At 40.1% G+C, this 15,384-nt stretch overlaps 2 protein-coding genes across 7 annotated transcripts in view; one reads left to right on the top strand and one right to left on the bottom strand.

Annotated features, from left to right (window-relative positions):
- Window positions 1-15,384, top strand: part of SLK (STE20 like kinase) — a 70,574-nt gene that overhangs the window by 35,924 nt on the left and 19,266 nt on the right. For 3 of the 6 annotated variants that reach the window (XM_051616560.1, XM_051616562.1, XM_051616559.1), the window contains 6 exons: window positions 2,308-2,437; window positions 2,683-2,807; window positions 3,702-3,890; window positions 4,959-5,084; window positions 6,654-6,767; window positions 7,345-12,600. In XM_051616560.1, coding sequence (XP_051472520.1) covers window positions 2,308-2,437; window positions 2,683-2,807; window positions 3,702-3,890; window positions 4,959-5,084; window positions 6,654-6,767; window positions 7,345-7,491 — 831 coding nt within the window. In that variant the 3' untranslated portion in view covers window positions 7,492-12,600. Of the gene's footprint in view, window positions 1-120; window positions 193-2,307; window positions 2,438-2,682; window positions 2,808-3,701; window positions 3,891-4,958; window positions 5,085-6,653; window positions 6,768-7,270; window positions 12,601-15,384 lie in introns of those variants that run through there. The other 3 variants (XM_051616561.1, XM_051616563.1, XM_051616564.1) reach the window with 3 other exon arrangements.
- Window positions 14,944-15,384, bottom strand: part of COL17A1 (collagen type XVII alpha 1 chain) — a 54,404-nt gene continuing 53,963 nt past the window's right edge. The window contains exons 56-57 of the mRNA XM_051616568.1: window positions 15,197-15,268; window positions 14,944-15,001 (exon numbers count right to left, since the gene is read on the bottom strand). Of these exons, the coding sequence (XP_051472528.1) occupies window positions 14,952-15,001; window positions 15,197-15,268 (122 nt within the window). The 3' untranslated portion in view covers window positions 14,944-14,951. The remainder of the gene's footprint in view (window positions 15,002-15,196; window positions 15,269-15,384) is intronic.

Here is a 15,384-nt window from a genome sequence, read left to right as displayed (position 1 = left end):
TTAGCCTTGACATTTTAAATGTATATTACTAACATAAAGTAGATCTAATTTTTTTTTTTTTTTAAGAACAGCAATATATTTCATTATATTCTGACATAGAAAGTACATTGTATCCCACAGGGCGTTGCTCAGGTTATGATTCAGTCTTTTCAGTTGTCTTCATGTACACTTTTCAACGCACAAATGCAGGATGTAAGTCTTAAAATCCGAAACAAAAGAAGTTTTATTTTCCAGATGTGTGTCTTCTCTTCTTGTGCTCACATGTGCTGATCAATGTCACTGCTGTGTCCAACTTGGTTAGCACAAACTTATGTAATGATGCACCACTCATAGTAAAAAAAAAAAAAACAAACTCCTGTAATATTTTGTATTTTTTTTTAAGTTTGGGAAGACACTAAAGACTGCAGTATATTACTGTTCTCTGGTGGTTCTTATTTGCTCAGCACATGTGAGAAACAATGTGTGACTTCTGTGCTGTGCGTGTGGTGCAACCATGTATTTTAAAAATATCTGGATGAGTTTTATTTTTTATTATGTTTATTGGGCCAATCCAAGTGGTAATTTTAAAATGGTCGACCGTCTTGCACTGTCTGCCTTTTTCACCATCTGATATGATCTCTATTATTTGTGATACTTGAGTAGGTGTGGGAAGTGGAAAGGCCAGAGAGGTTGCCTGGTTTGCCTTACAATTATGAAACTTCTGAAGATTAACCATGTAGTGAGAGCAGCACTGGTGTTTAAATGATTGAGTAAAGCTCAAACATAGTTGCTTTTTGACCACTACACTAGAGCAGCTTTTCCTTCAACTCCCTCCAAATAAAAAAATTCCTGGCAAATTAAACACCATGTTAATTACGTGTCTGCTCCCTCAGAATAATAAACTTGTAGTTTTCACGTCCTTTTCATCTAGAAAGGGAAACAGAACTGTATTTTTCTTCAGTCCATATATTTGGTTAGGTTTATCTGACTTAATTTCCAGAAGTGACCTTCCAGTTCTCTTGCTACCCCAGGAGCTCTGCAGCTGTCAGAACTTTTCACCTACTTATTCCACCTCTAGTTTCCTGTTACCTGTCTGAGTGTAACTGCTGTCCACTGGGAGAGATGAAAGCCTCACCTATTAATAACCTTCTGTGAAGATAAAACCCAGGATTCTCCTGGTCATCATAAAAAGTGCTTTTAATAAGCATTTAATTCTGTATGTTGCTGACAACTCTTTTAGCAAGTAGCATAGGTTCAGTAAAAATAAAATATATAGCTCAGGAGACCCTTCCACTGATGATCTGTAGCCCAATACTCTTTTCCTGCCTCATCCCATCTCCCTTCCAATAGACCATCTTTAACATTGCTTTGTTATGTATAACAGCAAATGCTTCATCTGCCCACCTTGGCTCTGACAGGTCACTGCCATCATCCTTTCTTCTGACCTGACCTTTATATCATGGTAGACACATCTGCTTTAATTTCTTGTTATTGAAGCGTGTGTGTGCATGCCTGCATGCTTGTAGATTATTTTTTTTATTATTTGGGGTTTTTGGTTGGTTTTTTGATAGTTGCAAGGAAGAAAGGCAACAGTATGGTCTTTGGCATGGGAGGGGGATTCTTACAGCTGCCTGCTTTTCATGATGTGATGCGAGAGAGTGATACACCCGGGATAATGGGAAGATGCAGGTGATATGGAGACCTCGTCAGGCAGATTGCAAATCAGTTTGTGAGGCGCCAGCTCAGCTATGGTGTGACAAGTGTCAAGTCCTGCAGGATGCAGTTCCTGCAAAAGCCATCGGGTGTCTTCATAGCAGTACTGCAGAGCTTCCAACCTTGATAGCCTTGCGTTTGTAACAGGATAAACCAACCACTCGAGATTGAGACACAAATCTGAAACCTCCCTGGGTAACTAAGTAGGCTTTAACTAATCATCCAAAGCAAAATAACCATAAACACCTTAATTTTCTTACAATGAACAATTAACTCTTCAGATTATATCAACTTTATATCCAATACATGTTTTGGCTAGCTTTGAACCTGCAGCTTGTTTTGAGGAGAGACTAGAGGTGGAAAGAATTCCAGATTGCTGACTAGTTTCTTGCCTTTGGTCTTATTTCTGAAGGTATTATTTAAACTTTAAATATACTCTTACCTATTCTATGTAGAAAATAAGAGATGCATGCTTTTATAGCCAAGGCATGTTAGCTCAAATTTTCATAGGTGTATTTGTTTTCATATATAGCTAATGAGAGAACTGGAAGTTTCATTAAAATGTAATGAGATTAGAACAACACAATTTAATTTACTTTTGTTGGTTTTTATCAGGAGCAAGAATTTGTGCAGAAGCAGCAACAAGAACTGGATGCATCTCTGAAGAAAATTATTCAGCAGCAGAAGACAGAACTAGCCACTATAGAACGAGATTGCCTCAACAACAAACAGCAGCTGATGAGAGGTATCCAGCAACAGGCTCTTTTTAAAGTCAGAAATTTGTGTTGTATTTTAATAAAACAATAGTATGTCTTAAATGTATTTAAATCGAAGACCTTCATGACTATTCTAGAACTATAATAAAAACCTTTGCAATGCAATAACATTGTTCTTAAAGTGCACTTGTAGGCTGCTTCTAAACACACACTAGCAGGTAGATTAGAAAGTGTTGTGTTGTACCTTCTGAACCAGCCTTCCTCTTTCTTCCAGCTCGCGAAGCTGCAATCTGGGAGCTGGAAGAGCGACATCTTCAAGAGAAACACCAGCTCCTCAAACAGCAACTCAAAGATCAGTACTTCATGCAGAGACACCAGCTGCTTAAGAGGCATGAAAAAGTTAGTGTTGACTTTTGAAACTTCTTTTAATGTATTATAATATCCAAGGCTTTTATCAAATAGTCTTACGATTTCTACTGGTAACTGCTTGCACAGGCAAGACCAACACGGTTACTTTGAAGCTGTGTATGGTTTGTTGAAATTTAAAAAAACATCTTAATTATCTTACTTGAATAACTCGGTGGGATGTTGAAGTATAATTTTATGTTTAAAAGAAACCAACCCAACCAAAACATCAACCTTTTTCTATTAAAAAATACTGAATTCTGCTTATGCACCAAAACTATTTTGGCTTGTGCTTAAGTAAGTCTACTTGTTAGTAAATCAGCCTGGAATTAAATTAACAGAATGAACTGGATTAGCATTTATACAAGGAACTGACAACAGTCTCTTTATAGCTAAGCCCTATAGAAGCCCTTGAAAATTTAAACCAAATAAGAGAAATATTATAGAGTCCCCTTGGAGAATGGATCAGGAGCAGCCTCCAGTGAAGGCTTGTTTCTGTGTGGTTTGGTTATCCCCATGATGGCTGTCGCTTTCACCAGCTTCTGCAACAAACTGACTCTGCACCACAGCAGTAGTGGAAGTTCAGTTCCACAGAAGTTTCTGCTTTTGAATAATACAGACTTTTAGAAATGCAATTCAGGAGTTGAACCACCACTGGTAAAATACATGTGTATGTGTAGTCATTAGAGAATTTCATCTGGGTTGGGCATGACCCAGAGCTCCCTGGAGTTAGTGGAAGACCTCCCTCCTCCCCATTGATATTACAAGGGCTGGGTCTGGATTCTGTTGAAAGAAGCTGACTCAAACAACCTGCTTCTTGATGAAATGAGATGCAAATATTCTAACACAATAGTCACTCTGTAATTTTCCAAATGGTTAATATCTTAGGAAACGGAGCAAATGCAGAGATATAATCAACGCCTTATCGAGGAGTTAAAGAACAAGCAAACTCAGGAAAGAGCAAGACTGCCTAAAATCCAGCGAAGTGAAGCAAAGACTCGAATGGCCATGTTCAAGAAAAGTTTAAGAATCAATTCATTAGCCTCTCCAGACCAAGATCGTGAAAAAATTAAGCAGGTAATGAATAAAAACTGTTTTAGTAGTGTAAATGCTTAAGGTGATGTAAATGAGGGGAGGGGATAGAGCACACTCTTAGCAAGTTCAGATGGTACAAAACTGGGTTGAGGCACTGGATGAGGTCAGAGGAAGTCATCCTTCCCCTCTGCACTGGGGAGACGCATCTGGAGTGCTGGGTACAGTCCTGGGCTCCCCAGTACAAGACAGACATGGATTTGCTGGAGCGAGTCCAGTGAAGGGCCTGAGGGACAGATGGGTCTTGTTATAGGAAGAGATGCATAGGATACCAGGGGTGCTTCAGCCTGGAGGAGAGAAGGCCTAAGGAGGATCTTACCCATGTGTATAAGCACCCAATGGGCAGGAGCAAAGGTGGAGCCACACTCCTCTCAGTGGAGGAATCCAACTTAGACATCAGAAGACACTTCTTTAGGGTGAGGATGGTCAGACAGTGGAACAGGTTGCCCAGAGAGTGGGAAGAACCTCTCAGAACCCAACTGGACACAGTCCTGTGCAACCTGCTTTAGCTGCTTTGAGCAGGAGTGTTGATCTTTGCATGTCCCTTCTAACCTCAACTGTTCTGCGATTCCTCAAAAACCTGATTTTTGTGAGCTTTTGAATTAAAACTGTCGGTATTCACTCCTTGTTTGAAAGGAAATGTTGTGAAGAGGCTTAAAAGCTGGTTTTCTACTGATGTACAACAGTCCCAAATACTGGTTTTATATGGTAAACACTGAAAGGATGAAAAACCTGGAAAATACAATCTTCTGTAGCAGTGTAACACTGACCTTAACCAACACTTTAAGCAACACTGCTGTGTCACTTATCTTCAGAAGGAGTTAATTTCAGGAATCTGGATGTGAAATGTGCCAAGCTAAAAGGAAAAATTAGAGGAAAAAAATTAGACACAGAAATAGAATAATAACCAAAACTATAAGGGCATTCCCTATTCACTTTGAATCTTTTAAGACCATTATTTTCACTTTTGCTGTATGTATTCATTGTGTTACATGCAGGTTTTTTGATTCATGTAAACTATTATATCTAGAGGCACAATATTTTTAATTTCAGTTTGCTCTTCAAGAAGAAAAGAGACAGAAGAATGAGAGACTGGCCCAGCACCAGAAACACGAAAATCAAATGCGGGACCTTCAGCTGCAGTGTGAAGCAAACATCAGAGAACTGCATCAGTTGCAGGTTAAAAATAGATGATGTTAAATGCACATTCGGTGGGAAGACTCAGGTTAATAACAGATACAGAAGAAGCAGAAACACCTTCTCCTTCATTTTTTACTGATTGGTGTAGATTTTTTTTTAACTTTGTTTTCAAAGGCCTGCAGCATAATGCTTAAACAGGGTCATGTGCTTACATCAATTAATGAGAAATCATTTTACATGCAAGAAGAGCATGAACCAGAAGCTGATGATCACTTCTAGAACATTTTTCAATTTCCCAGTGCTATTTTCTGTAGGCAGCATTTCCTTTTAACCTGATTTTGCTGAAATATCATTAATCAGAAGGGAGGCAGGCAGCACCAGGTATTATCCACAGGTCATTTGTAGCAGTCCATGGAATGATGTGACTTGTACAAAGTGCAGGCTGCCCTGTGCATTTGAACTTCTGGAAGATACTCAGAAGGAATTCTCTTCTTGTGCTAGGGAGCTCGATTTGTTCCCTTTTTGATATGCTTTTTGTAAAAGTTTCTGCTGTCTACCAGGGGCTAGATCTCCTTTTCCACTAAATCTGCTTTTCCCTGTTTCAGGAACACAAGGGAGGTTTATAGCATTAAATGATCACCTTTGCATAGAGAAACCTTCCAATGACCATTGAAGCCAGTTCTGCTTTATTCACTTTCTTACATCCTGGGAAAACAGTCCCTGACTGTGCCACTAATGCAGCTCAGTAAATCCCCAAGTACCGTGGGAATCTTGTGAGACTTTCAGCTCAAGTAAAATTGAACAGCTTAGGGCTACTCTGAGCTTCACCAGGAAAAATTGGCCCCAGCAGCACTCAGGTCTAGCCAAGTGCTTGACATTTTTGTTTCTCTGTTTCTGTGCTCTGCATCAGACCCAGTTGGGACTGGAACCCTAGAAACAAGAACATGAGGTTAAGAGACTGCCATTGCCAACTGCTCTTAAAGATCAAAGATTTGATGTAGACAAATAATTATTTTTTTTTCTTAATATGCTTCAAAAGTCCTCTAGAAGTTAGGCAGATTCATGTGTACCTTCCTGAGAGGAATGTGAGTCTGATGAGTGGTTTGATTACCCTTTTCCTAAGGTAATTCTGAGGCTGCTTCTGCAAGCACATTTCTTAACTCCTCTCTTAGGCCCCAATTCTTAGTCTCAGCTCCTTAGCACCAAGAGTTGAAATCTTTCCAAAAAGCAACCTCCTTTTTACTGTAATGGATTTTAACAAATTACACAAACTGTTTTTAGAAAGCAAGGCAGAAATGCTGTTAGACCTTGAAAAGCATCATTAGATGGTGAAACACAGTTTTGAGTAACACTGTCAGCTGCTGCCTTAATGACACTCAACAGTATCTTTGGATTTACAAGTATTGCTTATCTCAATTGCTTGTGATCAAAGATTAGCTTTTTATAATGCAGTCTTGTAACATATTTTTTATCTTGTAATTATTCACGTCACTATTTACACAGAATAAGCTAATTAGAGAGAATTAGGACAACATATGTCACTGTACAAATGTTGCGTTGCCTAATCTGAATTAGTTTTACATGAGGATTATCTTTATCTTGTTTTAGAATGAAAAATGCCATCTACTGGTCGAGCATGAGACTCAGAAGCTAAAGGAGCTAGATGAAGAGCACAGCCAAGAACTGAAGGAATGGAGAGAGAAATTGAGACCGAGGAAAAAGGTAAGTTGGAGCAGTTTATGAATTAGAAAATAATTGAGAGTGGGATCTAGCAAATACAGACCATACAGAAAGTATTGCAGAGGAGGAGAAGCAAGTACAACACTGCTGTAGTTCACTGAATAATAAAAGATGTTAAAAACCAAACCTGAGCAAAGGGCATGTGCAGCAAAACAGGTTTGTAAGTTATCAACCTCTTATGGTGTTCCCTCTTGCAGGGTTAGTGTGCCTGTTGGCATATAGCAGGTAAAACTTCTTAGCTGGAGGTAAATCTGATGTTAGGAATATATTTCAGATGCCAATAGGTTACTACAAGAATAGAATGCTGAATAACAGTGGTAGAAGTTGGTTTGGGGATTTACTTTTTTTTTTTTTTTTAATGGAAAGTACAGATTTTCAAAGGTCAGCGAGTATCCTGCAGGCAGGTGATGTTCTTAGCTTTCTGTGTCTTGGTTGTCTTGCAATTTCATAATTGCTACATTATTTTTTTGTCATGATGTGTGAAGACAATATGTCACCAGCATAATGGGTTTCTTGTGTTTTGCCTTGTAATCCCGTGACAATCTGATTTGGGTTTTAGACGCTGGAAGAAGAATTTGCCAGAAAACTGCAGGAACAGGAAGTTTTCTTTAAAATGACTGGAGAGTCCGAATGCCTTAACCCTTCAACACAAAGCCGGATTTCCAAATTCTATCCAATTCCCAGTCTTCACTCCACTGGGTCATAACTCTGGGAACTGCTGTAGGTTTTTTTTTCCTATTGGGAATTCTCCATCCTCACCATCTAACCTGACTTAATCTGCAGTGTACATCAAAGGATTTAGTGCTTTTTGTTCTCAGTGCAGACAATCAGTGTCATGATCAATTTCTTCTTGGGATGGAAGGAAAGAAAAACAGTCTTGGTGTATAATGGTAACGTTATGTCCTTCAGGTGTTTCGAGAGCAAGCGGGGTTTTTATCTCAGTCTCAAAAAGTATGTTATCTATGATTCTGACTTTAAGCCTAAAATATTAATTGTTCTCCTTCTGATAAAAAAAAAACAACAAACACGGTTTCTCATGTGAACATTTAAACAGTATAATATTAGTTCTGCTACTGTGTTTTTAAAGTGTCTAATTTCTCCATGGGAGAATTCCACAACTGAAACTGCCATGAGAGGTTTAAAATGTTACCATGTTAAGCAGGGTCTTCATAGCAAGGACTGAAACTAATTACATGGAACACGCCAATAATGAGAAAAATAAACCCTGATGTTTAAACACAATTGGTAAAAGCAAAAGCATTCGCAATTCTTTAAAAAGAAACCTCTGGCATAAATTAAACTGAGCTGATCTCCATTACATATTTTGTCCATTAGTTCCATAATGAAATGGGGTGCTAGTTTAATTAACACAGTGCCTGAAACACTTAGATATGCTAATCCTGGCAACAGGATTGTGTTCTGTCATTTAAAAAGAAACAAAACTCCTTAGCATTGTTGTTACTGTACAAAACAGAAGATTTCTTGCTGCTACTGCCATTTTTGTTGTAAATCCTCACCCTAAAATATTTTGCACTAAAATATGTAAAGGTGAAAGAAATGCTAACTTTAAAATGCACAGTTTATTATTTTCTTTAGCTATTACAGGTGGTTAGTTCTACATATTGAAAAACTGTAGAATGTATTTTTTAAAGTGGTGTGCAAAGTGCACATGGTTTCTCTAACTACCTGGAATGGGTAGAGCCATTTTTCTGTTCTTACCAAAGCCTGTACATGTGAACTCCATCAGAAAAGCAGAGGTGGGTGGGCATATTTATAAATAACCATGGCTAAAGTCTGATTTGATTAGAAGTATTAGATTTCATTATTTTTTTTATTTTAGTCATTTTATTTTATAGAAAGATTTAAGTTAAATATATAGACAAACTACTTTACGAAGCTGGATTTTTTTTTTTTTTTGCTTTTGTGTTGCCACATACTAACATAGGCAGTTCTTGTTTTTTCAAGTTGATAGATGTAAAATAAGTTATTTTCCTGACTGATCTGCAGTGGAAAAAGTTGGAGAAGTTTCTCATCTAGCTGGTAGGGAAATACAACTGTATTAGGTCACTTTTACGGCACTCCTTTGGTGGTTAGAGTTGGAGTCATATCAAGGCAGTATTATAAGCTGTACTTTGGTATGTTGGAGTTCAACTTGTAAAATAGTATTTCCTTTTGGCATTTGAGGCCTGACTTCCTAGTCTCTTTGGGTATCAACTGTAAACTTTTTTTGGTAGCTTGCATTAAATGTGCAACTGGTGACCATTACATGGTGTTCATTTCATGGGAACAGTACTGATGCATGTGAATGAACTAAAAAATTAACATAGGACTTTAATCAGATGTGGTTGAAATCTTGGATGCTGAAATCCTTGGACATTGAACCACTACCTTCTCAGAGAAGACACTTAAAAATTACAGCACAGTAAAAGAAAATTGGAAAAATGCATGTTTTAATTTAAATTTTGTAACTTTTTGATAGCATAATTACTTTAATAGCTAGCCTTAATTTCTGGCATTTTATGATATAACTGTGTATTGTGTACTGTTGTAAATTCACATACTGGATCTATAGAACCTTATCTGTTGCTAAATGCAAAGTTCTTTCAATTGTTTATTCAGTAGGGTGAAAAATGTCTTTGAAGGCCTTTTCTTTTTAATCTCCACCATCATAATTTGACTGTTACTAAAATAACAGTAAATAATCTTCATCTCTGTATTTAACAGAACTTGTTTGCTATTTCATATAAAGTAGCCTCAGTGCTTTACTCGGTGGCTGGACAGGGCAGACACATCTCTGCCTTCATCCATGTTAAATCCTCAGAGGGAAATGTTCATCTTCTCCTTATATTTTTGGAAGTTTCAGTAATAAATTGTTAATATATTGGCACACCATTTACCTCTGTCTAAATCTTTTACTTGAAGATACTTTTCACACAAGCCCCTGCCATCTGATCTCTTGCAAATTGTGCAAGTAAGTAACTGAGTTCTGTGATGGAGGGATGGATGGAATGTAGCTATTGAGGCACTAGCAGGTGCTTAGTCAGATCTCCAGGTGTGGAGGGAGCACTTGGAGCCATGTGAACTGTGCTGAGAATTGGTATCAAATACAAAAAAATCTTTTTTCTGGAGGAAAACAGGAACTAGTGAGGACAAATATAGACTGATAAAATTGGTTTTAAGTATTGCAGAACATGAAAGAGGTGTACAATATTTCATCAATGTCAGAAAATTCAACTCAAATGAATTTAGTCTCCTACAGGGCTGGAAGCGATCTCTGGAGATACAAAATCCAATCTTTCTACTTTCACATGTCACATCCCTCTAATGAAAGTTAGAAGCTTCGTCTCCAAGGTAGTTAGAGTGTATTTTCCTTAGCCAAAAAAAGCATGTACTTTTTTACTGAGTGTTTGGTAGGTCATATTTTCCCCACATGCCCTTCAAAGGATGACCACAAATCAGTATTTGCTCACTTTTGTGTTTTATGACACCATAAATACTGTCGGCAGGAAAATGAACAAGGGCAGAAAGATGTATTGCAGAGCAATATATTTCTTGTCCTCTTCTGTTTACAACTGAGTCTCACAAAAACCTGCCTGCAGGCCTGTGGCCTCTGATGGGTTCAGTCTTCACAGCTTCTTCTTCCTGAGCTCTGAAAGTATATTTGGGCACCTGCTAAGTCAGATTTCTTGGGATAGGGCCTTGTAATTATGAGAGCTGATGGCTCTGGTCACATCTGAAAGGTTGCTGCTCTCTGCAGGATCTTGTCCTCTGCTAATGCAGCACTGCTGGTAGCCCTGGGAGGTCTTTGGCTCAACAGACCTTAGGTGCTCTTGCTGCCCCTGTTCTTATAATGAAAGTCTGCATCTTGCCTGAAAGGGGTTACAGCTGGGGAGGAAATAAGTTGTGTCTCAGCCCCTGTGTGCCTGAAGGCCCAGGGAAACTTTGCTGTTTACTCTGATGAAGGGGAAATACTCCAGCATTTGTTCTCCTCTTGATTCCCATAAATCAAATTTGTTTCTTTTTCTAAGCATTCTGCTCCCTCTGCTGAATACACAAGAAGCATGTATGGCATAAAAAGATATGACATTGAGGTTTTTATTCTTCTGATTGATGAGACATCCTGATTTAGAAGGTGTTAATAAAGGAAAACCTTTAATTCAGTTTACACCTGAATTACAATTCAGACGTGGCAGTCCTGCACTGTCTTGACCAGTGGCATTCACTCAAAGTGATTTTCCACATCACTTTTAAAATCCTGATACTCATTCTGAGCTGCATCCTTTTTTTTCAATGTTTTAAGCTAGTATCCTTTTACAATTACATTCATGGATATTTGATATCAATAAATGGTTTTTAAAAGTTATTCTTCTGTCCCAGAGGAATTTATTATACCTCCATGCTACTGAATTCTTTTCTTAGTAAATAGGAAACTTAGCACCTTAACTAAAACAAAGTGAAGCAAAGCAGTAATGTAATTACTTTCATCACACCACAATGTCTTTTATGACAGCAATATTGCATAGGAAGTTTGAGTTCATTCTCCATGTGAAACTTTATCTGTCTTGCAAGACATGGTACATGAAAATAATAATTCAGGCACTTCGGTCCACTTTTAGGTAGCCTGATTTTTCAGAGCTGCTGGGTAGCTACAGCCCATAGGACCTCAGAAGTGCTCATCTTTGCTGGGAACAGACTTAAATGTGCAAATAAGCTCAGCGCTACCTGCTTCCACTGCAGGACTGCTTTTTGATGAATCTGCTATGGGAAAGCTGGGCAAGTTCTTGAGGACAGTGACTATGTGGTCATTGGAGGGAAGGGCAGGGAGGAGTACTGAGGATTGTCACTATGTAGATAGTTTTCTGCTTTTATGTTAGCATTTACAATCCAGTCACTTCAAACTCTACTTCTGGATCTCAGGTGCTTCCTTGCCTTTATGTGTCCGTGCACATTTCCCATTCCCTGACTAATTTTGTCATCTTCACAGTGGATCTGAAACATTCACAGGCAAGCCAAGGCCAGATGCCCTGTCATTTCTCAGTCTTACAAAAGATGAGAACAGGTAAAGGGAATGAGAAGACAAAAGAAGCTTTATAGCATTTCTCTCTATTACTTGCAGAGCTTTTAGTTGTTCTTCATCCCCCTTCTCTCACATCAATCCTCATAACTCATTTCTGTAGCTACTTCTGTGTGTCTGGCATGAGGGCAGTCAGTGGTGCCAGAGAAGAAGGTGGCTTCTTAAATAAGAACATGCTCAACACCAGCTTATGAATAAGGAAGGGCTCATGTGCTTCTGTGGTAGTGGAAGCAGAAAGGAGTCGCTGAGCCCCTAAGACTTTCTAATTTTCCAAAATCTCTTCCACAATTACAAAACAAGGTGGTAAAGCCTCTTTCTTACTGATTCTCAATCCCGGAATGATGGAAAGAACAGAAACTAGAAAGAGACATTGAAATCTGTAATATTCAACTGTCATGCTCCTGTTTTCTGGAAGAAAGCCAAGTGTTTTTCTGTCATAAAACATGCAAATCTGAGGCATCTCCAACCTCATGTTGTCCCAGCAGTTTGTTGAATGTTTTGTGTTAAGTGCAAACCAGTTTATTTTTGCCTTACAGAAAGCAACCAAAAATCATGAGAGGGATGAATAATTGGCTAAAGGTCTCTGTATGTAAAACTCATGGAAGTGAACTTGCAGTAGCAGCCATACAACAGGTTTTTGGGTTTTTTTGGTCTTGTTTTTAAAAGTGATTTGATTTCATGGCTTTCTGTAGAATATTGTAATAATTCTGCTGTAAATACAATAAAATCACAGTTTGCTGAGATGGCTTCTGTTTTGTTCATGGAAAACTCACATGCAATAGAAGTGATCTGTGAGTGGCTGGGACAATTTAGGATTTTTAAAATAACTTGAGTGTAAAAAGTACTTAACATTGTGCCTTGTGGGGACTACTCTCTGGAATTACCTAGGGTGGGAGTGCAGATTTAGCACAAAAAACCTAAAAGGATGCTGTTTTCAGTAACTGCCCAGCCCTGACAGTGAGATTTCAGCTTGGGGTTGTAGGATCTCATGTTTCTGTCCCCCAGTCCATGGGTCCCTCCTTGTGATAGCCACCCTTCCCACTTGGGTACAGAAAAAGGAACAAGGTGCTGCTGTTTGGCAATGGGCAAGTGTGGTGCGTTGGACTAAGAAACAACCTGCAAGCACATTGTGGCTGTCCTGAGTAGTTCAGGGATGCTTCAGACGTGGAAACACAGCTGTTGTGCTTAAGCTTGACAACAAATGTGTTTAGTTGTTGTTATTGTTTTTGAGAGAATTAAAAGGAAATGTCTCATCTTGGCAGAGCCAGGTGGAGAGTATGAATCACCCGCAAGGAATTAGGCTTTATTGGCAAACACAACAAGATGCTGTGCTCTAAAAGCTGAACTGGTTCATACACACCTTTGCTCTAAATTCTCTTCAGCAAGAATATGGGAAGAAAATCAAAACCTGACATAGCCAACACTGGAAATAAAGATAGATGCCAGGTGTTTAAAGCTCATTTGAAAACAAGCAGTTTAATCAAGTTTTTTTTCTATAAAAATGAGGTGCTGACTTGCTTTGGCCAATAACTGGAACTAAAGTAGCACTTCAGTGGGTGTTCATGTGTAGTGTGTGCTCATGGCTCCAGGAACACAGTAAAGCTGATGTGGTCACCACCACAGATGTGGTGACCAGGCACTGTGTGAGGGGCTACACAGCTGCTCACTTGCACTGAAGCACTGGCCTCTGCCAGGCAACACCTTACAGCTCAACCATCACCACCCACCCCCCACCCCCCAGGCTTTCCCCCACCCTCTAGCACTAAAATACCTGAACTCTTGAGTGCTATCTCACTGCAAGGATGAAGATGATGGCTGTGGTACCCCGGGACAATGTGCAGAGGCTCCTGCCAATGTGTCTGGAAACTGCCAACACCTGAGAAGCAGCTCAGCATCTGCTCGGGTCATGCACCAGCAATGCAAAACAGCCACCAAAACCACAAGGTCTGTCTCCATGGTCACAGTGAAGCTGGTACTGACTGCCCACTGTCACAGTGATCAGGCAAGCTGGAGGTGAAAAACACACTTTACTTGGGCTGTTTACATTAAAAAAAAAAAAAAAAATTCCTTTTCCACAATGTTTAAAAGAACAGAAAAAAAATACAAAAAATATTTTTTAAAAGATAAACAAATTATATTTAAAAGTGCTTCAGTTCAGTCCCTCTGCATGTCATGTCTCACTGTTCTGCTATTAACAGGCATCCCAAAGCACACACCAGCTCAGGCTCCCCGCAGAATACTTGCATGTGCTGTAGCCCATTGTGGCCTGAGCCCCTCTGGGAACAGCTTGTCCAAGGGGCTGGAAGTGGGGATAATGGGCAGGGAGCATGGCAAGTCATGGGCTGGGCTGTGAGTGGGTGCTGACTCCAGGGGTCTGGCTGCTCTGCAGTGGGGGCTGAGATGCAGGCACCAGCACTACCACACGCTGGGTGGGGAAGGCAGAGCCCAGCTGTGCCTGCCCATAACACCTGCTGTGCTGCTCCAGCGGGTGCTGGCAGGGGTGGCCTCACCCAGGTCACTCTGGGGTACCTCAGTGCAGTGTGTCCCTGCCTGGAGACCCCCAAGCCACAGTCCCACTCAGCACCACCAGCACCTCTGTCACCAGGTCCTCCTGTTTAGCGCTGGCACAGCAGAGTTTGTAGAGAGGAAATCCCAGTGCAGTGAGTCCCAGGGTTTCTTACAGAGCATTTTGTCCTGTGGGCTGAATGATCTCTGAAAAACCATGCATTTGGTGGGGGAGGGATTGGTTTCTTTCTTTTTGCTAGCTGGTTGCTAAAAACAAAGGTCTTTACATAGCTGGGAGCACAAGAAGCTTGGACTGGGAGAGACAGGAAGCCCTTGTCAGCCCAAAGACACATAAGCCTGAGAACTTTGGGGAGCTAAGCCAAACATCAGCAATAGGAGCAACTACCCACATTAGGGCCACGCTGGACACGTAGAAGAGCCATCCAAAGCTCAGCAGTGATGCTGAATTATCAAGTCTAAGTGGTTTGCTGATGGGTGAGGACGTTTTAGCATTAAGACAATGAAGATTCTGGCTAATTCTCTATGGGCTGCTGGGAATGCTGCCCAGTGCAGAACTAAGCCTTTCCTTAAACCCCAGCATTTCTTCTTCTTCTTCTGCCAACATACACTTGTTCACCTGGGGAAAAGAAAATCAGAAGGAGAGTTATATGAAAAATTCATGTGGGGAAAAAAAAGACAAAAGAACCAAAACAAACAAAAAATGGGGCCATTTGGGTTTTCCAGTGGTTTCCAGAGAAAGGGTGGTGCCTGGGGAATCCTCCACTCCCTGACAGACAAACCCTGCTCTCCTGGGGATGGCTGATGTTCATACCTTTCTCTCCTTTCTCTCCCTTTGGTCCCCTGTGCCCTTGGCGTCCTGGTGGGCCCATTGGTCCAGGGTCACCTGAAGGAATGAGAAGACCAAGTTTGCCTTGAGAATGACTGGTCTGCCAACAGGGACAGGCCAGGATAAGGAGGATCAAGTCAGGATAATGTTTGGCCTGAGATCTTCAAGGTGCC

The sequence above is a fragment of the Apus apus genome, chromosome 4 (assembly GCF_020740795.1).
Source record: "Apus apus isolate bApuApu2 chromosome 4, bApuApu2.pri.cur, whole genome shotgun sequence".
In the NCBI taxonomy this organism is placed as follows: Eukaryota; Metazoa; Chordata; class Aves; order Apodiformes; family Apodidae; genus Apus; species Apus apus.
This window is presented reverse-complemented; position numbering and strand designations above follow the sequence as displayed.